Below are 25,169 nucleotides of genomic sequence, written 5' to 3'. Positions count from 1 at the left end.
ATTTGCTCTGCACTCGAAATTAATAGTCTAGAATTTTTATTATGACCTATTACAGCAGCCGTCAGGGATCTACAAGCAGCTGGAGCTAATCGTTGATTTCTTTGGGGTCACAATATAACAGCACAGCGTTGTCTTGTTCGATTGGGGGTCATGAGCTCCTACATTTCGGAAAGACCTGCTGCTAATGCACACACAAAGAGAATGAGGGCACCACACCATCCACCATTCATGATCGCTGACAGGAACAAAGGGCAGTGAGGCAAAGCCATCGGAGGGTGGAGAGGATTCCACCGAGATCCTAATCTGGCTTGGTCCTCAGCGGATCACTCATGTTTTTTGGCCCCAGCTTTCTGGAACTGTGCTAACCTTCACGCTGGTGAGGTCATAATTCAACTTCCATCTCTTCCTGTCACATGGTGCGACATTCTAATCTAGAAGCTTTGTAGGACCCGCTGCTCAGGGGCTAAAAGAGGATCCCGAATTAGGAAATGATGAAGGCCACTGCAATAAAGATCCTTTTATCTAGTACACATTAGATCTTTGGGTGGAAATGCCATAGACCTCTTCCATTTCATTTCCCACAACCTCACTGTCGAAAGGTCCTCTCTCATGTCCTCCCATACTCCTCTGACCACCAAGGCCACGCTTGGTTTATCGAGCTTAGTCCAAGAAGAAGCTTTTGTCGCACTAAATCTATCGCAAACACGCTGCCTTTGTGAAGTAACAAAAGCTGTAATCATTACCAAACAGAATTACTTCCCTGATTCCAGCAGCAGTTCATGCCCAGGTTTGGAGTTCACGTAAAACTTTTTGACGTGCAACTTAAGGCACAGCTCAGAAGTTAAGCGTTACCTTCGGCTCAGAAATAAACACAACACACACAGCCTTCCATTAATTTTACCTAAGAGCTTCTGTGTTTAGAGGTTTTCCAAGAAGCGTCTGGGCTTCTCAACCAGAGTATAATGGCAATAAGTAGGTAACGAGTAACTGAGGCTAACTTTGACGTCGCTGTCTAAACAGGAAAGATACTTTGAAAAGCAAACACAGAACCACAGTTTCAATACTGAAGCCAAGACGCTAACAGACTAGGAAAATACAGGAAATCCTCTCTTTAGCAAAACGTGCTTCCAAATTAAAACAAAATCTTGTTTGTGACAGACGGACAGATTAAAAATGTCATGGTACTTGTTGGAGTCTCTAATTTCTAGCATCCTATATGCGACGCTAAAAACATTTGGCTTTACCTGAGACTTAGTACAATCGAGCAAAGTTAAAAACGGGATTGGAATATGGATAGGAGGCAAAAGCAAGTTTGGACACTTTTCTCCAGACACCTCGAACACTGCTGGCGCTAAGAGAGACAAAAGCACTTTTCGGTTCAGTATTCTGACGCCCGTTCCTTTCATGACCAGCCACTGTAGACATGTTTCCACTGGTTGTTAAGCATATTAAAATGGACATACATGAATTTTCAGACAGACACATTCTCACCCTGCCCTGAGAGTACAAGGATATTTAATTTGGTGTTTCCTAGCAGACAGGACTCTGTGGGAAATCTGCAGATGTCATCTATTTCCTTCTCCTCCCAAGGGCCCCCATCTAAGATCAAACCAACTTCCCGCCATGTACTCGCTTGAGGTAGATTCTTTCTTTTCTTTTTTAAAATCCCATTCACCCTGAAGGAAGGCTGTACGGTATAGTCCAGTGATGGCGAACCTATGGCACGGGTGCCAGAGGTGGCACTCAGAGCCCTCCCTGTGGGCACGCACAAACATAGTGCCCCCCCCCCCACAACATCTAGGCTGGCCTGGGCTGCTGGGCTTGATTATTAGCATTAAACCTAAGACCTAGTTTTGGAGAAGCAGTGTAGGTAACCCTGTTAAGAGCTGCTAAACCCCACTGATTTTCATGAGAAGAACTAAAGCGCGATCCTTTACCTGGGAGTAAGCTTGGCTGCTGGCAATGGGGCTTGCTTCTGAGTAAACCCTCCTAGGGTTGTGATTCACCCATTGGAAGAGTTGAACGGTTGCTTCAAAGTAAAGCCACCAACTACCACCAAGCTTACTCCCGAGTAACATACACCTTCTAAACTAAAACCTCAGTATTCAGGTTAAATTGCCGTGTTGACACTTTGTGATAAATAAGTGAGTTTTGGGTTGCAATTTGGGCACTTGGCCTCGAAAAGGTTCGCCATCACTGGTACAGTCTGATCATTTCCGATCTTGGAAGCGAAACGGAGTCAGTAAGTGGATGAGAGAACACCAAGGAAGTCTCTGGAGAGGGAGGCAATGGCAAACCACCTGTCAGGAACAGAGCGTGGTGATTGAGGGACACTCCTATGTAACCTGATTGATATGCAACCTGATTGATAGGTAAAGGGCCTCTCTCTCTCTCTTCCTCTCTCTTCTGATCTTTAATATGGATTGCAGATACCATGTTTCCCCAAATATAAGACAGTGTCTTATATTAATTTTTGCTCCCAAAGATGCGCTGTGTCTTATTTTCAGGGGATGTCTTATTTTTCTGTGTTCTGTTCGTCGGGCATGCTTCCAAACAAAAACTTTGCTATGTCTTACTTTCGGGGGATGCCTTATATTTCGCACTTCAGCAAAACCTCGACTATGTCTTATTTTTAGGGGATGTCTCTTATATTCGGGGAAACAGGGTAACTAAGGCTCATTCCGCACACGCAAAATAATGCACTTTCAAGCTGCTTTCACAACTGTTTTTGCCATTCCGCACAGCTTCAAAGAGCCCTGAAAGCAGCTTGAAAGTGCATTATTCTGCGTGTGCGGAATGAGCCTAAGCTAGTGACCCTGGCGAGTCATTCTTCAGAGAAACAGGATGTGCCTGTTGGTCTGAGTGGGGAGGCGAGCCAGGTGGCTGCATCTATCCCTGTCACGACCTTGAGGCGCCTAAGTCTCCAAACAACTCTTTTCACACTGTCCCTGGGAAAACAGGAGGGCGGACCGGCTGAGGATATAGGGACCCAGGGTACTTCTCAAGCTGGGTACTTCCCTGCCTTTCAATAAATGTGACTGATCAAGAACCCGGAGTCTGTTTATTGGCGAAAGGTCCAGGACCTAACACCGCCTCTGCTTCTCACTTGCCCTGAAAGCCCTTGGCTAGGGTGGCCAGAAGAAGAAGAAGAAGAAAGAAGAAGAAGAAGAAGAAAGAAGAAGAAGAAGAGGAGGAGGAGGAGGAGGAGGAGGAGTTTGGATTTATATCCCCCCTTTCTCTCCTGCAGGAGACTCAAAGGGGCTGACAATCTCCTTGCCCTTCCCCCCTCACAACAAACACCCTGTGAGGTGGGTGGGGCTGAGAGAGCTCCGAGAAGCTGTGACTAGCCCAAGGTCACCCAGCTGGCGTGTGTGGGAGAGCACAGGCTAATCTGAATTCCCCAGATAAGCCTCCACAGCTCAGGTGGCAGAGCGGGGAATCAAACCCGGTTCCTCCAGATTAGATACATGAGCTCTTAACCTCCTACGCCACTGCTGCTCGGTTGCGACTTGACAGAGCTTTACCTACGTACCCCGCAGGAAAGGAGATTAACAAGATCTATGGAATATAAGAACACAGATGAAGATTAGCAGAGCACAAACAAGAACATGCGCCCACTTTTACAAAACCACTCATAAAACGCCTTCTCGGGCAAGAGCAAATGCTCTCGACTGGTTCAAAATCTACAGCCGAAGCCTCTATAAATGAGGACACGTTTTGAACGACATCTCCCTCCGGAACACATTTTATGCAAAACAGAGAAATGGATGTTTTGCTCTCCGTCTTTGCCCCTGGTTGACCAACCTGAGCCCAGATTGTTCTTATGCTCTTAACTTTCCTAGAACGCTTGCAAGTCCTTTTGAAAAACGCGGCGAGTGGAGAATTGTCAGGGAACAAAGGCTCCTGGTCGCCACCATGCAATAACTTTAAAAGAAAAAGAAAAAAACAACTAGCCAAAATAGCCCCAAAAGCAAGATTTTCCAATTCTGCAGCATTCCTCATCTGGCATTCAACCTGACCCAAAAAAATTGTGGAGAACACAACAGTGGCGTAGGAGGTTAACAGCTCATTGTGGAGAACAGTGGCGTAGGAGGTTAAGAGCTCGTGTATCTAATCTGGAGGAACCGGGTTTGATTCCCCGCTCTGCCGCCTGAGCTGTGGAGGCTTAGCTGGGGAATTCAGATTAGCCTGTACACTCCCACACATGCCAGCTGGGTGACCTTGAGCTAGTCACAGCTTCTCCGAGCTCTCTCAGCCCCACCCACCTCACAGGGTGTTTGTTGTGAGGGGGGGAAGGGCAAGGAGATTGTAAGCCCCTTTGAGTTTCCGGCAGAAGAGAAAGGGGGATATAAATCCAAACTACTACTACTACTACTACTACTACTACTACTACTACTACTCTTCTTTTGAAAGTCTTTTGGTTGGTTGTTTTTAAACCAAGATATTACACGGCTTTTGCATTTAGGTGAAGGTGACATCATGCCGTGGTTGAAATGCTGAACTGAGACCTGGGGGACCGAGGTTCGAACCCGTGCTCTGCCCCAGAAGGTTGCTGGGAGACCTTGGACCACTCGAACACACTCACCCTAACCTACCTCATAGCACTGTAGTGCGGACAAGACAGAGGAGAGTGGAATGAAGAAGCTGCTTGGGGGTGGGGGGGGGAAGGCAAAATTGAAATAAAGCAAACCAACAAAATGAGCTTAATCCTTCTCCCGCCAAGATCCCGGAGCCAAAACGAACAGAGTTGGGAAATATAGAAGGAGCAGCCATTCTCCTGAGCCTGTCGCTTCCCCCCCTGTGTAAATCAATCCCTCCTGGTACGTTCGTTTTTGCAAAAGGAAAACCTGAGTCTAAGGTTTCAAAGCCTGACACCCACAGCAGATCGCATAGTTCTAGCTTGATGGTGTGAACCTTTTCTTATGTGTAAAGTGCCGTCAAGCCACAGCACACTTATGGCAGCTTAGTAGGGTTTTTCAAGGCAAGAGGTGAACGGGTGGTTTGCCACTGCCTTCCTTTGCACGACAGCCACAGTATTCCGTGGAGGCAACGGCCCTTCTAAGGCTTCTGTTGGGTTAGGGAGAACTTCCCCTGCCAGGGTGCCCACCAAACCTGCACAGCACCAATAGGATGCCCCCGTGGTCACACAGCTCAGAGAGAACGTTGCTCGGTGGTCTCCCCTCCAAGTACTCACCAGGGCCACCCTTGCTTGGCTTCTGAGAACAGACAAGATCAGGCTAACTCGGGCCAACTTTTGTTAACCATTGCTATAAGCTCAAGATGCAGCTGGCCTCCACGCGGGCCAGGGCCTTTACGGCTCTGGCCCCGGCCTGGTGGAACACTCTTCCTCCAGCTGTCCGGGCCTTGCGGGATCTTGGTGAGTTCCGCAGGGCCTGTAAGACGGAGTTGTTCCGCCGGGCCTTTGGAGGGACCAGCCGCTGAAGGTGCCCCCCCCCCCCCCGGCTCTTTTACATCTGGGTCCCATGTTTAATGGGACTCGCCGTCCCTCCCTCTTGGGGAGGATTTTAAATATAGGGTTTTTTGTTGGACGCCTCCTATCGTTCTTATCGCTGTTTTTAAAGGTTTTAGCAACTGTATTTAAAATTGATGGAGCCAGCGTAATGTAGGTAGGTAGGTAGGTAGGTAGGTAGGTAGGTAGGGTAAGGTAGGGTAAGGTAGGGTAAGGTAGGGTAAGGTAAGGTAGGGCAGGGCAGGGCAGACAGACAGACAGACAGACAGACAGACAGATAGAAAGATAGATAGATAATACAGCGGAGAGTTAGAAGCAAAAACAGGGGAAGGAAAGGAGAGTCTATTCTGGGCATTGTCCACAGTTGAGACAATGGGCCAGCCTCAGCAGAGTTTGCCTATATAATTTTCACTCCAGGCAAAATGCCCCAAATAGAAACCAAACCCACTTAAAAACCAAGTGCTTCAGCCAGGAACCTAGTGTGCCAAAGAACAACAACAACACACACAACACAAAACACGGTGGCCTTATTTATGTGAGTCATAGCAATCTAGTACTGAGGAAAGAAGAGATGATAACCACTTCTGTGTGCCTGATCTTCCAAGCCAAGCATCTCTGCTGTAGACTCTTTGGACATATTTATACAATAGGCTCAAAATAGAATATAGCCAGTTCTTCTACTGGGGGAACCCCAGATGTTAACTGTTCGGGGGTAGCAAGGGTGCAACAGAGAACGCACTCCCAACAAGCTAGAATTCCCAAGATTATGGAGTGGGTGGAGGACCACAATAGTTAAAATTCATGTAAAACCTACATTACTTCACAGCTCAGAATCAGGGAAGATTTGTCCTGAAAAGAGAAGAAAGGCTGAATTCTTCTGGTGCTTTAATATCAGAAGAGTTCCTTAAAAATGAATCAGAAACTATTTACAACTATCAAGAAGGCCAAACTGGACAATATCTTCTGGCAAAATGCTAAAATATGGGCAATGACGAATGAGGAACACCCTGTTTATCACTCTCTGCTGGTGAGAGGGGGGGGAATTGTCCATCTGCTGTCTAATCACCGCTTAGCCTCTTGAGGTATTAGCGTTAATTTGAATTAACTGAAATGCTAAAGATTTTACCAGTTGGGGTGCTGTGTGGTTTCCAGGCTGTATGGCCGTGTTCTAGCAGCATTCTCTCCTGACGTTTCGCCTGCATCTGTGGCTGGCATCTTCAGAGGATCTGATGGTGCCAGCCACAGATGCAGGAGATAAGGAATTAGCAGAAGCTCACAAATACAGAGAAAGGCAAAATAGAAACCAGTAGTTGTTATAGAAACCTTTTACGCAAGGTGTTTTTGACTTAAGTTTCACCAAATATGGGAATGGGCAAGGTGTGGTAAAAGGTGGGATGAGATGACCAGGTCTGTACGTCTTCTTGACTCAAACCAAGGGTCAGAAGACAAGGAGGGATGCTTGTAAGAGGGTATAAATTATGTTACGCAAGCAACAGCCCCTTGAACCTCCTCCCGTTGCTTGCTAACAGAGGAGGAGAGTTCCCTCTTCTGCGCAGAATTGAATGAAAACAATAAATCTCTGAACACTGAAGAAGATGTTGGATGGTTATTTTTGTAACCGGTCAGAGCTTTTGCTCTGTGGACAGGGCCTTGCCCTGTGCCTATCAAGACTGAAGTGGAATTTACTTTATTACTGCATTTATACCCCACTTTCTGCCTGGCGAGAGACTCCAAAGTTTACATTTTTCTCCTCTCCACTGTTTTGACCTCACAACTGTGTGAGGTAGGGTTAGGCTGAGTGCGTGTCCGTCCCATGGTCACCCAGCAAGATTGCATGGCGAAGCGAGGACTTGACCTTGGATCTCCCAGGCCCCGGTTCAACATTTTAAACACTGCTTGTTCTTTGTGTCTTTCTAAGCATCTTACTGCTAGCTCGCCAGAGCCCTTGTTCCTTTGATCTGCTATTCATTAATTCCTATAAGAATTTGCTTCTCAGATACAACGGAACAAGTATGTTCCTTTCTTTGTAGGGAGAAAAAACATTGGCTCCAAGTACCTTAGGTGCTTCGTGTGAGACACTGAAGACTGCAAATGAGTTTCTGGCCAAGTGGTGCTGGGCCCACACCCTGAGATTCCAGTACTATCTCTTCAAGGCATCATCATGTGTTCTTTTTGCCTTTTTACAATCGTTGACAGAAAAAATAATTTGCCGTCCTTGAGTTGCAGCTACTGAAGCACACGTGAAGCAGACCACGATAAGAACAGCCCTGACACTTATTTGAGGAAAGACTGAGCTGATGGAGTCAAACTTTTGGCAACCTCGATTAAAACCACGAATGAACGAATTTCACAAGTGGTAAATGGCTACCTAAGCAGGTGATAAAATGGGTGACCTGCATACAGTGGCATACCTAGGCAAACTGGAGCCCTGGGCAAAACCTGAGTTTGATGCCCCCCCATGGGCGGCCACCCTCCCCCACCGTGACCAAACAATGATTTTTTCCGCTAGCTCGTTTCAAAGTCACCATGCCCCATCTCACAAATCTGAACACAGCAATAAGCCATGCAACACAGCAAAAAATAATTTTTTGAAACATTTTCAAAATGCTTTCAAAATGTTTTATTACTGCTATGAAAACTTTTTATGGTGTTGTATCCAGTCCCCCCAATTGGGGGAAACAGCATCACTTTAATGTTATTTAAACTGGGGACCCCAGATTCTCCCTTTAAGGTGGATTTAAAAGGAGAATCTGGGCTAGGAGGAGGAGGAGGAGGAGGAGTTTGGATTTATATCCCCCTTTCTCTCCTGTAAGGAGACTCAAAGGGGCTTACAAACTCCTTGCCCTTCCCCCATCACAACAAACACCCTGTGAGGTAGGTGGGGCTGAGAGAGCTCCGAGAAGCTGTGACTAGCCCAAGGTCACCCAGCTGGCATGTGTGGGAGTGCACAGGCTAATCTGAATTCCCCAGATAAGCCTCCACAGATCAGGCGGCAGAGCGGGGAATCAAACCCGGTTCCTCCAGATTAGATACACGAGCTCTTAACCTCCTGCGCCACGGCTACCTAGTTTAAACAAGTGATGCTGGAATCCACTCCCAAACAGCATTATTTTCAATGGTGTGTAAACTAGGGAGCCCAGATTCTTCTTTTAAATCCACCTTGAAAGGAGAATCTGGGGTCCCCAATTTAAACAACATTGAAAGTGATGCTATTTGGGGGTGGATTCTCCCCCTCCCTGAAACAGAATCACTTTCAATGTTTAAACTGGGGATCTCAGATTCTCCCTTTAAATCCATGCCAAAGGGGGTGGATTTAATAATAAAATAATAATAACATTTATTAGGCATTGAGAGAATAAAAAAGAAAGAAAACAAGCATTGGCAGGAAGGGCGTGGATTTAAAAGGAGAATCTGGGGAAATTTAGGGGGTGCCTGCTGTCAGGGGTGCAATTATTAAGATAGCAGCACCAAAATTTCAGAGTATCTTCGTGAGACCCTACTGATGATACCACCCAGGTTTGGTGAAGTTTGTTTCAGGGGGTCCAAAGTTATGGACCCTCAAAGGTGTAGCCCCCATCTCCTATTAGCTGGGGGCACTCCCTTTAGGAGTCCATAACTTTGGACTTCCTAAACCAAATCTCACTAAACCTGGGTGATATCATCAGGATAGTCTCCCGAAAAATCCCTGAAATTTTGGTGCTGCTAGCCTAAAAAGTATGCCCTCTGCAGGCCAAAAACGGAAAAACACTGAAAATACAAAACCCCACAAACGAACCTGCATTTTTGGCGCCCGCCACAAGGGGGCGCCCTGGGCAACTGCCCACCTCGCCCAATGGGAGGAACGCCCCTGCCTGCATATCCTTTCAGGGAAGAGGGAAGAGCCTACGGGCCACGGCTCACCTGCCCTCCTTTCTTGCCTGATCGCTGCACCTGCTGGGGCCCCGCTTGCTTTTCCTGGCCTGCCGGGGGAGGAGGGGCAGGTGCCAAGTGTGCCCCCCATGTGACTGAGGCAAGTGACGCCTGGGTCACAGGACCCCCAAGATACACCTGTGGTGGCCAAGAACACGCATTTGTTGTCATACTCGTTTATTGAATGGCCATAGTGCCATTTGGTTTAGACCAGTGATGGTGAACCTTTTTGAGACCGAGTGCCCAAATTGCAACCCAAACCCCACTTATTTATTGTGAAGTGCCAACCCGGCAATTTAACCTGAAGGCTGAGGTTTCAGTTTAGAAAAAACCGGTTGGCTCCCTCTTCCTCCGCCCCACCCGCTCGAGCAGGGGCCAGCCTGCTCTAGTCTCCAGCAAGTCCTGCATACACCGCTCTGTGCCCCTCTAGCATCTCTGCCTACTCTGCACCCCCCACCCCGGGCAGCAGCTACAGAGAGCACAGGCACCAGCCCGCCAGCCGAGTCCTCCCTGCTCACTGCGGTGTGTGCACGTCATGCTCAATGGCCCAGGCCAGCCTAGATATGTGTGTGTGGGTGTGTGTGATTTCCCGCCCCGCCCCCGCATGACAAACTCTGTGTGCGCATGCCCACAGAGAGGGCTCCAAGTGCCACTTCTGGCACCCGTGCCATAGGTTCGCCATCACTGGTTTAGACCCTTCAGCAGCAACAATAATCAGTGTTGCCTCCCTCTACACAACCACCAGTTGACAGCGGCATAGGAAAAGACTGTAGATGAATGGATGCCCATTGTCAGCCCTTCACAAGTAGTCACAATGGATACTGCAGTTTGGCTGGGTCCCAAGTCCGCACTGGGGGGGGGGGGGCACTTTCCAGAAGGTACACAGATCACTAATGAACAAAGGTGAAAAGCAGCTCTGATTCAGATGTACAACTGAGCCAACACCCTTCCAATACGACATCTTTTTTCACAGGATAGCAAGAGACGCTAGCGTAGGTCTAGGAAAACGAAACCAGCTCAAACCAGCCCAAAGCGGCACCTTATGAGAACGCAACTTCTGAATAAGGGGCTAAGAACTCGACAAGGAGGGAATCCCAGAAGCGTCTGCCTGGGCAAAGGGACTGGACGAGCGGCCGCTCACAATTTGATCCCTTCTGAGAACCGCAGAGAATTCAGAGTCAAACCGCAAGGTGACTTTATGAATGGAACAGTCAGCGCCAACAATCCGCGCACACAAGGAACGCTTTAAACTTCAGATCTCATTTATTTACCTGCAGCAACCATTGTAAACTCTTACTTGCCTTATCTCCAGTCACCTGAATAATTTTTTAAAAATAGAAACTTTCAGCAAGGCTATGAGAAGGAGGCATAGAAATCTACTCAAATAAATTATATGCAATTGTTGCCCGATCCTTCTGGGACTGACTCAGTCACTGCATTCTTTGGTAGTCAGTTTAATTTTTTTTTAATTAACCCAATATTGTCTGCATCACAGGTTAAAGTATGGTGAAATTTGCATTGGATAAATCCCATCCGAAAGTGAATAGCATAGTGGTTAGTTTGTAGGGGCAATCATTCTGCCAAATGGCTGGGGGGGGGGGGGCGTTCTCCAAGTTCTCCAGGTCTTGAGAGACAGCCTTTGGAGGGTGTGTGGGCAGGGAGAGATTTCTCCCTGCGATGGCTTCTCAAGTCCGGACTCGAGAAGCCGCAGAGGGGAGAACTGGAATTTTTCAGGTTCAAGTTTGTAAAACCAGAAGAAGAAGAAGAAGAAGAAGAAGAGGAGGAGGAGGAGGAGGAGGAGGAGGAGGAGGAGTTTGGATTTCTCTCCTGCAGGAGACTCAAAGGGGCTGACAATCTCCTTGCCCTTCCCCACTCACTACAAACACCCTGTGAGGTAGGTGGGGCTGAGAGAGCTCCGAGAAGCTGTGCCTAGCCCAAGGTCACCCAGCTGGCATGTGTGGGAGTGCACAGGCTTATCTGAATTCCCCAGATAAGCCTCCACAGCTCAGGCGGCAGAGCTGGGAATCAAACCCGGTTCCTCCAGATTAGATACATGAGCTCTTAACCTCCTACGCCACTGCTGCTCCTACGCCACTGCTGGAAAAAAAATCAGTAAAAATGAAATAAAGCAGAAAGGTACTGGCTTTATTTCGCTTTACTGAAAGTTTTTTATTTTTAAAACCCCAACCCAAAATTTACTGGTAAAAAATATCCATGGCCACACTTCGTAAGTATTAGAGACCCAGATTCAAATTCCTTTCTACAGTTCCTACCGACCTACCTCACAGGGTGGTTGGGAGGGCAAAATGGAGGCAGGGAGAACTATGCATGCTTCCTCAAGATGCTTGGAGGATGAGCAAGACAAAAACTGAGACAGAATACCAAGGCAGAAAAGGTGCAGTCAGTGTATAATATTATATTGTAGATTTCACAGCTGCCAGATCTTTAGCTGGTTGTTGGCCTTCATTACAATTCGAGCCTCACCCAGAGGCCTAGGAAGTTGTTGTTGTTGTTGTTGTTGTTGTTATTATTTTGGCAGCAGAATATATTACACTGCACTGAATGCCTTGGCAACAATTATAGTTTCATTTTGAGTTGCACATGTAAACCCAACAGCAGCCAATGAAGCTCTGGCAAAACAGAAGATTTCCTGTTTATATCATTAGCAGGTTTGCAGCTGTATAAAGGACAGGGTGAAGTTTCTGAATAGTCTTCACGTGCAGCCTAGGTAAAGTGCACAAAGTTTATGATTTGCTCAAGGCCCTCTCCTCACAAGCTTTTTAAAAAGTTTTCAGGCAGAAAATAAAACGTTTGCTTCTGTGGAGTTCTGCACTGTTTTTCCCCTTGAGTTCCAAAAATGTTCTTTGGCTTGAAACATTTTCAAGACTTCCTCCCTTGCTGTGAGGGCACATTTAAAAAGTTTTATCTTTCCGGGCTGTGTGGCCGTGGTCTGGTGGATCTTGTTCCTAACGTTCTGCCTGCATCTGTGGCTGGCACCTTCAGAGGTGTATCACAGAAGGAAGTCTGTTACACACCGTTTTATCTTTCTTGCTACCATTTTCCATGCCTCTGCGCTGTCCCTGAACTTCCTCCTCGGTACCATTTTATCGTGTACCCGAGCTCACTCCGTTCCCCATCACCTCTTTATTTTTGTCATTTCTGTTTGTTTTGGTTGTTGTGGGTTTTCCGGGCTGTGTGGGTGTGGTCTGGTAGATCTTGTTCCTAACATTTCGCCTGCATCTGTGGTTGGCATCTTCAGAGGTTTATCACAGAGGGAAGTCAGTTACACACTGTGTCCAGACACACTGTGTAACATACTTTCCTCCAAGGACATAGATAAGGGGGGGGGGGTTTCCGCGTTCAACCTCCCCCCCCCCCAATTACATGTCCAAAGCTCTGCCCCGTTTGTGGTTTTCTTGTATTTTTTTCGTGTTTTTTAAGTTTTTGGCCTGCAAGGGGTGCAGTTTTTAGGCTAGCAGCACCAACATTTCAGGGATTTGTTGGAAGACTCCAAAAGGGGGTGCCCCATCCCCCACTATTTCCAATAGGAGCTAATAGGAGATGGGGCTACACCTTTGAAGCTCCGTACCTTTGGACCCCCTGAACCAAACTTCACTAAACCAAGGTGGTATCATTGGAATAGTCTCCTTCTGATACCACCCAGGTTTCGTGAAGTTTGGTTCAGGGGGTCCAAATGTATGGACTCCCAAAGGGGGTGCCCCATCCCCCATTGTTTCCAATGGGTTACACTTTTGAGGGTCCATAACTTTGAGGGTCCATAATCTTCTGAAGAATGGTTGCAGCTGCCATAGCCATGAGATTGCAAATGCCTTAGCAGACCATGTGCTCAGGAGCAGCAGGCCATTGCTTTCACATCCTGCACGTGAGCCCCCAGAGGCACCTGGTGGGCCACTGCGAGTAGCAGAGTGCTGGACTAGATGGACTCTGGACTGATCCAGCAGGCTCGTTCTTATGTTCTTAAAGGTCTTACACATGGCAAAAAAGACATTTTGCTACCAGAATAGCAATCTGAGGGGCTACAAACAGCCCACCTTCCAAAAAGTGGACCCAGTTCTCTAAGAGAGACATGTACCCCCAGCCAGGAACCCAAGAATCCTCATAATCTATAATCCTATTCACAAATTAAAGGGCACACATGTCAATGCATGTGCAATTCATGAACTGTGTACACTTGATTTTTCCTTTTTATGCTCATTGAGTCATTTTCAGTGTTACAGTGAATGCTGGCTATGGGATTTAAACTCCACATTAATCCATGTACTGGTCCCCGGTTTCACTTGTAATGTGTCTTTCTTTCTTTCTTTCTTTCTTTCTTTCTTTCTTTCTTTCTTTCTTTCTTTCTTTCTTTCTTTCTTTCTTTCTTTCTTTCTTCACATTTATCCATGTACTTTCCCCCAGTTTCACTTGTAATGTTTCTTTCTTTCTTTCTTTCTTTCTTTCTTTCTTTCTTTCTTTCTTTCTTTCTTTCTTTCTTTCTTTCTTTCTTTCTTTCTTTCTTTCTTTCTTTCTTTCTTCACATTTATCCATGTACTTTTCCCCAGTTTCACTTGTAATGTTTCTTTCTTTCTTTCTTTCTTTCTTTCTTTCTTTCTTTCTTTCTTTCTTTCTTTCTTTCTTCACATTTATCCATGTACTGGTCCCTGGTTCCATTTCCGCTTTACAGGATGAGGCCTCTGAGCTGGAGCCATTCCCTGCCTGAATAACTCCCCTCAGGTTACAGGACCAGCGCGGGATGGCTCGGCATCGCACGCTACAGAGCAGGCGGTGAGAACTTGGCAACATCACAGCAGCATTCCGCTTGCTTTCTGGCTCATCAATCTATCTCCACGTTAAAATCATCAAGAGGCGAAAGATGATTCGTTTGCGCAATAATTGGCCTCGCAGTCAAAACGGAGCCGGATGAAACACGTTATCAGCTCTCCTCAGCTTCTTCTGGTGACGCCCATGGACACACCACCCGGCTGACTCAGTATACAGTTATTGAATTGCTTTATTAGATAAGGGCAGGCAAACAAAACTTCAGAACCAGGGTCTGCACTCCAGCTTCTCGGCACAGTGTCTAAAGACATCCTTGTCTTAGCGCAGTGTTTCCCAACCTTTTCGAGGTCAGGGTACCCTTGACCTCACTCTTCATATCTCACGGTACCCCTGCCGTCACCCTCCACCTTCCCCTCCCATTGCCCCCGCTTGCCACACACCCCACCTTCCCCTCCCAGGGTGAAGGGAAGCACTGGTGGGCTGAATTGACTACTTGATACTGTGAAAGGCCCTACCCCATGGGCCCAGCTCCATGTCCTTGCTGAGCGCCCGATTGAAGACACCACAAAAAATGAGGGTGGGTGTGGTAGTGTTGCGCTTTCGCTGATGCCCTGGGACATGCTCACGGCACCCCAGGGTACCAGGGAACCCTGGTTGAGAATGGCTGTCTTAGCGCCTTCAGATTACAAGCCTATAAGGCACATGTGTCAAACTCAAGGCCCGTGGGCCACATCTGGCCCAGAATACAATCATATCTGGCCCGTGTAACACACACTTCAAATCCCACTGTCTGGCCGACCTCTCACTGGGATGCCAGGAGCTGAGGCGAGCCAGGAGGGGGCAGCCTTACGGGGCCAAATGGTGTCCAGAGGCAAACCCCACTCCGGGTGCCACCCCCGTGGAGCACTGCTTACTCATGAGTAAGCCCCGGCTGCTGGGCAGGAAGAGGAGCTGAGGGCAGCCCCTCTTCCCAGCCCAGCAGCCAAGATACCAATTTCTCTGGTAGCTGCCGGGCGAAAAGGAGAGCCCACGGCAGCCCTTCTTTGCAGCCCAGCAGCTGAGAAACCAGTTTTTATTTATTTTGGAATTATATCCTGTGTTTTGATGTATATTAATGTTGAAAAAATGTTTTAGTCTGTTCAATAAATGTTTATCCTGTTCGGCCCACGACCTAAAGTGTGCCTTGAGTTTTGGCACTCTGTGCGATTGAGTTTGACACCCCTGCTACCCTGTTTCCCCGAATATAAGACATCCCCTGAAAATAAGACGTAGTAGAGGTTTTGCTGAAGTGCGAAATATAAGGCATCCCCCGAAAGTAAGACGTAGCAAAGTTTTTGTTTGGAAGCATGCCCGACGAACAGAATACAGAAAAATAAGACATCCCCTGAAAATAAGACACAGTGCATCTTTGGGAGCAAACATTAATCTAAGACATTGTCTTATTTTTTGAAACATGAATATAAGGCATGGAGTGTCAAACTTGCGACCCTCAAGATGTTATGGACTACAGTTCCCGTAATACCCTGCCAGCATCATGCTGGCAGGGGATGTCAATTAGTTATAACATCTGGAGAAACATCGGACCACAATGTGTATAAGGAGCTGATGACCAGCCAAAGAGAAATTGGGTCTTCTAAAGTAATTAAAACAATATTATGTTAACAGGAAATTATACAGAAAGCCAGTAGAAACTTCATTGTGGGACACTGAAAACGGAACTTCAAAAAGACAAAGGGACAGGACAGATATAGTCTCGATAAGGACAGATGACATCAGAGGGGCTTCCAGGAACTATGAAATGTTTCAGAAAGCTTGGTCTCACACATGTGTCTGGCTAGTGGTGGAGACCACTGGGAAAAAGGAGGCGTTCAGATGACTCTTCTTCTTTTTTTGTGCTATTACTACCAAACCCACCAGTTTGAAAGAACATGGGCAACCTTATCTAAGCCGGTGAAATTGGCTGACGCCAACACCACAACTCCGCACGTCGCATGGCTGTCAGAGAAGGATTCCAGTGGGGAGGCTTGCAAAGCCAGGCAGCCTCCCAGCTGTCGAGAACCTCCATGGGGCTAAACGAAGTCCACATGACCCAGCGTCTCCTTATGTCTGAATTCCCACCACCATTTTCCTTAGCGGTGTCGGGGATGAAGCTGTGAAGGCCTTCCGCACACACAAAGGCTCCAGGTTTATTACCGTTGTCCGTGGAAATAGTTACTTGAGCTCCGACTCTCCGTTTCTCCAGCACGGCAGCTGGCTGGTATCTCGGAGCTGAGTTCAAGAGGGTGGGACCACCTCTCCGAATCCTTTCAGCTCCTCATCATTCCCGATTGGCTTGCCGTTCTATGGCGGAAGCGTGGCGCGATGTCCCGCTTTTCGTTTACCCGGCGGTAGGAGCTACGGTGGAGGATTTTGTACCCAAGGCGTTGCTTCTGGCTGCATGCGGTGAAAACTCCAGTTCTGCGCATGGGCGAAATATTGTGCTGTGATTGGCTGGCTGGCAGAGTCGAGATGAGGGAGATTCCGCACTCCGCTGAAACCGGCTTGAGTGCAACCCGAATTCGTCATGGTCAACTTCGACTTCCCAGTCCGAGGCTTTCGAGGACAGCGAGAGGGGGGGGTGAAGGTCCGGAGTCAGATACGAGTCCGATGCTTCTGACTGTCTTGGAGGACCCGGGTCTGACACAAGTCGATCTAAGGTCGAATCCTACAGTGCGGAAGGGGCCTAATATAAGATACTCCCCTGGCCACACCTCCATTGTGCTGGCAGCAACAGGGGTGCTGGATTACCTTCCCAGCATTGGGGGAGACCAGTGGCAGCTATACACTGGGGGCTTCGCCTCTCCACCAAGGTAAGTGCCCAAGGGAGGGTGAATGTGCCAGTTCAAGGATGCCCCACTTCCACAGTTCCTTTTGCCCACCCCCCTTTGGATGAGGCTCTAAACCCGGTTCCAAAACACCCTTTCGTTCATCACACAGAAAGAGACCAAACCTTAGGGGTAAGAAACTCTCTAGTCCTAAGGCAGAGAAAGGGTAGGCATGAACCCATTTAAAATAAAAACCACACACTCTGCCATATTAAGTTTGCACAAAATCGAGGGCGCAGGTTTTCCCCCCCCTAAATATTGCAGGAAATAGGCAGTAGGTTTTGATTCCGTGAAATCTCAAGAACTTTGCATGACGTTCAATCATGCGTGGCAGTGTCTTTACACTATCACACTATCAGTGTTGTCATGCCAATCAAAGCTGGCCCCACCTACTATACAGTGTTGTGGTTACACTGCCAAACAAGCATCTGGGAAACCCAGGTTTGAGTCCCCACCTTGCAGGGTGGGGGATTGTTGTCAGGATAACATGGAGGAGAGAAAAATGATGTTGGGTTTTGGTCCCCCATCTGTAAGAAAAACAAGCTATAAATACCTAAATCAGTGGTTCTCAACCTGGGGGTCGAACGACCCTTTCACAGGGGTCACCTAGGACTCTCTGCATCAGTTGATCTCTGCATGTATAAAGTGGATTCAAATCGTTAGGGTTGGGGGTCACCACAACATGAGGAACTGTATTAAAGGGTCACAGCATTAGGAAGGTTGAGAACCACTGACCTAAATAAACAAGATCTAGCTGCTGACAGCAGGGTTGTCCTACCCAGCAGGGACAGATCAACAGATTTCCCCAACCTGGAAAACAAGGAGCACATATTAACAGTACTATTTCTACCTCAATGCTCATTCCCACACTTGGCAACCCGCCCCTGGCCGAAATCTCAAAGCTGTGTCTCTCACCAGAAGTAACCGCATCAATAAGGGCAGTTAGTCATTGGCACCTCCTCCGAAAAAAAACTTCACACCCTGATGATTTTTTTTTCAAATTGTTTTTTAAGCCACAACACAGCAAGACATTTCTTGGTGCACACTTTACTTAAGCAGTGGCCTCAAAGCTCGCCACCATGGGACTACTTTGAAAAGTCATTCAGGCAAGTATGCAACACAGAGGAGATATCAACAGAGAGACAGCCTGAGGACGTCTGAGTTCAGATAGCTGATAAGCCAAGTTATCAGGAATGATGCCTTTGCCCTACTTGGACACTTTGAAATATAAGCATAATTGCATTTAATGCGTGAACAACAGAGGCAAACCTTGGCATGACGGTTTCCTCATGGCTTCTATGTTTTGAAGTTGTTGGACAATACCATAGGGACCCAATCCTGATGTTGAGCGAACCTGCTGCACACTTGCTGGGTCCCCCATCCAGGAGTGTGGATGTTTTGGCACTTGTGTAGGCATGGGGGTGAGAATAAGACACACACACACACACACACACACACCCAGCCTGCTGTATTGTGAGCCCCATGGCATTTTCTGTTATTTAAAAATGGAAGTTTCCTCATGGAAGACGCGACTACAACCCTATCACTTGGGTAAAGCAGACATAGACAAGACCACAACCAGTGAGAGATGTGGAGTTCAAATCCCTACTCTGCCACCGAACCTGCGGCAGTGATCTATAGGCAGTGCGTTCCTCAGAAGCCTTTCTCACAGAGTTACTATGAAGATAAAATGGAAGGGGAAAAAAATATACACTGCCCTTTTCCATATATCTTTGTCTTCCCACAATTTTTCCAAATCCTGAACTTACTTGCTAATTGGGATTGAGATTTTTTGAGGAAGAGATTGCCCCAAAACAGTTTCCCCATTCCCCGTTTGCTGTTGTTGTTTGTTTCACATTGTATTCCCCCCACATTAAACTCCCATCCTTTTAAAACCAGACATACAGTTAAGAGTCAGTATGGACTTAGGAAGGGATGCCCAAGACTTTGACGTTCTGAAACATGGTGGTAAGCATAACCACAAAATGGCTGCCAGAGAATACCTGGATTATATACTGCGGCAGAAGAAGAAAGAAGAGTTTGGATTTATATCTCCTGCCATCTAACAAACACCCTGTAAAGTTAGGAATTGGGAGCTGAGAGAGAGCTCCAGCTGCTGACTAATGCTGGTCACCCAGTAGGTGTGTGGGAGTGTACAGACTAATCTAGTTCCCAGATGACCTCCTACGGCCTCAGAAGCTGACAGAGCTGGGAGATCAAGCCAGTTCCCTCAGATTAGATACCACTGACTCTTAACCTCCTACGCCACTGCTGCTCCCGTTTGCAGGGGGAAAGGCCAATTGCAGGGGAAAAGAGGGATAATTAAAAAATACACAGGGAAAGAGGAGTGAAAGAATAATACCAACGGTATGGTGTAAGCTGCCACTGAAATAATATTATTTTAATCTGCACAGTCAATCATATTTTAAATGGCCAATCGGTATCTCTGTGGAATCCCTCACCTCATCTTCTTTCTAAAAAGACCTGGTAGATACCAAAAAAGGCACCTTTGTGCTCACAAGCTCCAGGTTGAACCTCCTGGTTTAGGCGATGTTTGCAATGGTTTAGGCCAGTGGTTCTCACCTTCCTAATGCCGAGACCCTTTAATACAGTTGTGGTGACCCCCAACCCTAACATTTATCCATTTTACATTTAGGAGCAGCAGTGGCGTAGGAGGTTAAGAGCTCGTGTATCTAATCTGGAGGAACCGGGTTTGATTCTCCACTCTGCCGCCTGAGCTGTGGAGGCTCATCTGGGGAATTCAGATTAGCCTGGGCACTCCCACACACGCCAGCTGGGTGACCTTGGGCTAGTCACAGCTTCTCGGAGCTCTCTCAGCCCCACCTACCTCACAGGGTGTTTGTTGTGAGGGGGAAGGGCAAGGAGATTGTAAGCCCCTTTGAGTCTCCTACGGGAGAGAAAGGGGGGATATAAATCCAAACTCTTCTTCTTCTTCTTCTTTACAGATGGAGAACACTGATGCAGAGAGTCTTAGGCGACCCCTGTGAAAGGGTCGTTCGACCCCCAAAGGGATCCCGAGCCGCAGGTTGAGAACCACTGGTTTAGGTGACGTTTGCAAGAGTTTTAAACGGGGGCAATGCTTTACTCCAGAGGAAAACTCTTCCACTGGCAGAACCGATCCACAGGATCCAAGCCAATATTTATGCACTGCCATCTGCATACGAGAGACCTGAAAGGGTTTCATCAGCATTTTGTTTCGCCTGTTCATTCCTAACACCTACATTTTCACCCTCAGAAGGAGATACCACAAGAATCTGGTTCGAAGTGTGTGTTTTTTTTTAAAAAAGGGGAAAAATGAAAGAAACTGACCAGCCCCACACTTCCTCCCTCTAGCAACTGTTTCCTCACCCCATATGGGTGAGGTGACTCATGCCATGTTCTCAAAACAAAAGCCATGTAATATTTTTTTGCATCGGATCACCCAAAACATATGACAAAATTGTTTGCAGGGGTTTTTTTTTTTGGAGTTCTCCAAAACTTCTCCTCAGGATCAATGTTTGAACAAAACAAAGCAAACGAAGGGAAGGAAAAAGGAAGTTTGAGGAACCAATCTTAAGGCCTGTTTTCGACATCACGCACAGGATGTGTCACAAACTCAGTTAGGTTAGACGGTGCTGAGCAGAACTCCTATGAAGCGGTAACTTATGGCTCCCTGAAGGAAGGTGGGGGAGGCAGCCTGCATTCAAAAAAAACGTGTTTTTTTAAAAAAGAGTTGATCAAATGTCTCCACATCACCAAACAAAGGGGCATTAAACGGCTGAGATCTGAGGTAAACCGGATGATATTACCTCACAAAATCCCCGCATACACAGCCCTATCCCAGATCATAACCGACACGCCTCAGCAAACGCTTCTAGAAGTTTCTGCCCACAGTGTTTCGTTCACGAACAAACAGCCCCGGCATGACCGTACTGGGCCCGTGACCTAGGGAGCCGGAAACTGGGATAATGGAACAAAACAGAGGGAAGAAAGTGGTCCTTTGTGGCACTTGGGACATTATTCCGCCTCCCAAAATGAACCAAAACCGGAAGGAACTTCAAACCGCGACACAATACTTAGGGACTAGCCGCGTGACACAAGCGTGCGGAGACTTCGCGCCGCGAGGAAGCGAGGCAAGTATGTGCGACTCCCATAAAAGGAGCTTTATGTTACAGAGAAACCCATCACGGCCCTGACAGGAATGCCGACTCGCTTCATACCGCTTAGAATGCTTGGGAATAGAAGGGGCATTCACTACAAATTATTGTTCCCAGCTGCGTTGCGGTGAGAGCTCACCCATCCCTACCCCTTTCTACGTGGACCGCTTGAGTGGGGCGGTAGGGCATGAGAGGTGTCATCCATTGAAGGTTTTTTGCATCCCTTGAAGGGGTAACACCGAGGCAAACTGCTTTGCTCCCTCCCTTTCCATCTCAGTCTGGCCTGGGGGAGAATACAAATCTCTCTTTTTGCCCTTCAAATCGTAGAAATCCAAAGAGCAACTTCTTCAAGCAACGCTCCCAAGAAACTAGCCTAACTTTGGACTCACAAAGACACAACCCCCTAGCTTTGTGTGGGACGCCTCCGGCTCAACCATCACAGGCTATAGCCCTTGGTGCAGGAAGAGAAACCAGGCCTGTGAAAACAAAAGGGGTGGAGGAAACATGTGCTTTAAGCCAAGTTTTAAAAGCTTTGATGATAGCCACTTTGCAGACCAGGAAAGACACCATTATATATTTTGGCACCGATCCCTACTCCCTAAAGAGGACAGAACAAAAACTTTCTTTTAAGCCAACCTCCCTTTCATAAGCGGCTCTTGGCCTGAATGGCTTCATCGGAACAAGCCAGTGGGTTGTGGTTGTTTACATTTTTTTTTACATATGATTCTGAAAAAGCCCTCATTTTTATCCTTGAAGACAACAAGGCTTCTCTCTTTTTATTCTCACAATAATGGCATCCTGCAAAGTAGACTGGGAAGCTGACCAATAACTGCTTGACCAAGATCTCTCCCAGGCGGAGGCCTAACCAGATTGTATCCTGGGGGCTCTGTTGTCAGGGGCTCACAACTTTTTAAGGGGGTCCAGTTTCGATTTAAACTGTGGTGTAAGATAGTTTCTTCATCCCCACCGTTTTCCTGACCTAAAATGGCCTGAGGGACCACTATTTGCCCCACTGAGAAAACCTATGTGTACTGGTACCAATACACCTGACACACAACTCCTAGTGCAGCGATGGCGAACCTTTTCAAGACCGAGTGCCCAAACTGCAACCCAAAACCCACTTATTTGTGCAAGAGATTGCCAACCACGGCAATTTAACCTGAATACTGAGGTTTTAGGATAAGAAAAAATGGATTTGGCTCCAAGTAGCGTTACCTCGAGGAGTAATGCGCTTGGTGGTAATCAGTGGCATTACTCACAAGCAACTAGCATAGCGGCGCGAGCGGGTGAATCATGACCCTTGGAGGGTTTACTCAGAAGCAAACCCCATTGCCAGCAACCAAGCTTACTCCCAGGTAAAGGATCACGCTTTAGTTCTTCCCATGAAAATCAGTAGGGTTCAACAGTGCTTAACAGGGTTACGTACACTGCTCCCCCAAAACTAGGTCTTAGGTTTAATGCTAATAATCTCCCTGAAATAATTACACTATTATCACATGATGAACTCTGTGCATGCGTGCCCACAGAGAGGGCTCTGCATGCCACCTCTGACACCCGTGCCATAGGTTCACCACCACTGTCCTAGTGCATGGTTAGGCCCTCAGGAAGGATCTGAACCCAGGTCTTGCTAAGAAGAAAAAGGTTTGGATTTATACCCCATCTTTCTGTCCTCTAAGGAGTCACAAAGCGGCTTACAAATTCCTTCCCTTCCTCTCCCCACAGCAGACACCTTGTGAGGCAGGTGGGGCTGGGAGAGTTCTGAGAAAACTGCGACTGGGTCAAGATCACCCAGCAAGCTTCATGTGGAGGAGCAGAGAAACAAATCCAGTTCTCCAGATAAGAGTCCACCACATATGAAGGAGCGGGGAATCAAACCTGGAGTCCACTGGCTCTTAACCACCACCACCCTGGCTCTCAAGAACAACACTCTATCCACTACACAAAATGAGGTTCGACGGCAGAACATCCCGTCATCCTTGGGCGGTGAATTCTACATGTGAAACAGATAAATAAAAAGTGGAATTCACTACCAAAGAACGTAGCAATGGTCACAAGCATTTTTCTTCTTCTCGAGTTATAGATGACTTATGATGATCCCGTAGGGCACAGGTGTCAAACTCGCAGCCCTCCAGTTGTTATGGACTACAGTTCCCATCATCCCCTGCCAGCATCATGCTGGCAGGGGATGGTGGAAGGCTATAGTCCTAATAACTTTCGGAGAACCCATGAAACTGTTTACCTATACGTAAGGTTTGCAAGGCAAGAGATATTTAGATATGGTTTGCCACTGCATCACATCCCTGGTAGAAGGCTTTAAAAAGGGAGTGGACAAATTAATGGAGGCCAGGTCTACCAGTGGCTTCTAGTCATGGTCACTAAAGGAAACTCCATGTCCAGAAGCAGAAAACGTCTGAATACCAATAGAGCCAACATCAAGAAAGGTCCTTGGCCTCTATGCCCTGACACTGGCCATCCACAGTGACTGGGCAGCAGTGGCGTAGCACCCACGGGATGGGGGGCACAATGCCCTGGTGCAGGGTCATGGAAGGGGCATTCTGGGGCTGGGGGCGTTGCGGCAGGGGCGCAGGGTACACGCACACCCCGGGCGCAGTTCCTCCTCGCTCTGCCCCTGCTGAGCAGCCGCTATGCATGATAGGATGCTGGACTGGATAGACCAGCGGTCTGATCCAGCAGGGCTCTTCTTATGTTCTCAGAATGTGCTTTGCACACAGAAGACCCCAGGTTTCCTCTTCAGAATCTCCAGCTTAAAGAAGCTGGGGCAACAGGTGAAATACCTCCACCTGGAACCATGAAGAGCTGCCACCAGCCAAGGCAAACAATACAAACTTTGAGAGGCTTATAGTTTGGCTCAGCGGAAGGCAGCTTCGTGGGACACATTGTGCACTCGCTCCCATGTGACCACCGGTGGTGGCTTCACAACAGGCTAGCTGGGAGGCATTTTCCCAGCAATCGCACCCTGAGTTTCTCTTTCCCCCCTCTCCTTATTACTCAGTCCTGCTCTGTGAACTGCTGCATTGTGCTGACTTGAATGGGTACAGAGCGCGACGGGCCAGAGAGGACACAGGGCAAACCCACCATTTTGTGTCACCACAGAGAAGGCGAAAGGTCACAACCTCCCAGCTTGACACATGAATACAGCTCCATCCCCCACCCCTGCCGTTTTCTTTTAGTCGAGTTAAAACATCTCAGCAAGTCCTACCACTAAGCACTACAATGTGCAGGGCAAACATGTATTTATATTTTATTTATATTTTACATTTCTACCCCACCAATCTCCCAAGGGGACTCGAGGTGGCTTACGGATACACATAGAGTAAAACAGTATAATGTAAAACAGTATAAAAATATAAACATTAAAACTGTTTACTAACAAGATGGCATAAAACCTGCGTGACAACATAAAAGAACAGACGTGCACGCTGCACTTTAGCTTAAGCAGCAGAAGGGGATATCCCCAATGCAATGCCCCATTCGATCCTTCCACACAATACATCTGTGGAAACCGAACTTGCATGAAGAAATGGCAGAAGCAGCATTAGGGCAGCAGGTATACAAATTCATTTGAAGGTGTTCCACTCGCCTAGGATTGTGGGAAGAGTTTCCCAGGGTAGCCATGTTGGTCTGTGGCAGAACAACTAGCTGCGTCCAACAACACCTTAAGACTAACAAGATTTCAGGGGTATGAATGTCGAAGAGTCAAGGCCCATACCCTCAATCAATTTATTTACTCATACAGACCTAGGCCCAGGAATTTTTTTTGTAAAAAAAAAAAATTACATATACATATATCCACCAAACAGTGGTGTGAACCTTTGGAACTCAAGTCTTTGTGGACTACAGTTCCCATCAGCCCCTACCAAGCATGAGCCAATTGACCATGCTGGCAGGGGCTGAAATGTAATTATAATATCTGGATTAAAAGGATTAGCCGAGCAAATTTCACTCTCAAGGAACAAGAATTACAAGATG

At 47.3% G+C, this 25,169-nt stretch overlaps 2 protein-coding genes across 2 annotated transcripts in view; both read right to left on the bottom strand.

The window, feature by feature from the left end:
* The window catches only part of TSPAN14 (tetraspanin 14), a 73,099-nt gene that overhangs the window by 36,145 nt on the left and 11,785 nt on the right, over window positions 1-25,169 (bottom strand). The gene's annotated exons all lie outside the window — the stretch shown is intronic.
* LOC125438069 (putative uncharacterized protein DDB_G0271982) lies at window positions 13,642-14,564 on the bottom strand. Its single transcript, XM_048506238.1, has 2 exons — window positions 13,772-14,564; window positions 13,642-13,735 (listed from the first exon to the last, which is right to left on the bottom strand). Exons 1-2 carry the CDS (start codon window positions 14,180-14,182, stop codon window positions 13,649-13,651), a joined length of 498 nt encoding a protein of 165 aa, XP_048362195.1. The 5' UTR covers window positions 14,183-14,564; the 3' UTR covers window positions 13,642-13,648.

This window comes from Sphaerodactylus townsendi, linkage group LG08, assembly GCF_021028975.2.
Source record: "Sphaerodactylus townsendi isolate TG3544 linkage group LG08, MPM_Stown_v2.3, whole genome shotgun sequence".
NCBI classification, from domain to species: domain Eukaryota; kingdom Metazoa; phylum Chordata; class Lepidosauria; order Squamata; family Sphaerodactylidae; genus Sphaerodactylus; species Sphaerodactylus townsendi.
The sequence above is the reverse complement of the archived record's forward strand: the minus strand, read 5'-3'. Positions and strand labels throughout refer to the sequence as shown.

Excerpts from the sequence above, each read along its gene's own strand:
- LOC125438069 (XM_048506238.1), bottom strand. The coding sequence starts at position 14,182 with ATGTTGCCAAGTTCTCACCGCCTGCTCTGTAGCGTGCGATGCCGAGCC. Across the intron at positions 13,736-13,771 it reads AAAGTACATGGATAAATGTG|AAGAAAGAAAGAAAGAAAGA; the intron begins AAGAAAGAAAGA and ends AAGAAAGAAAGA.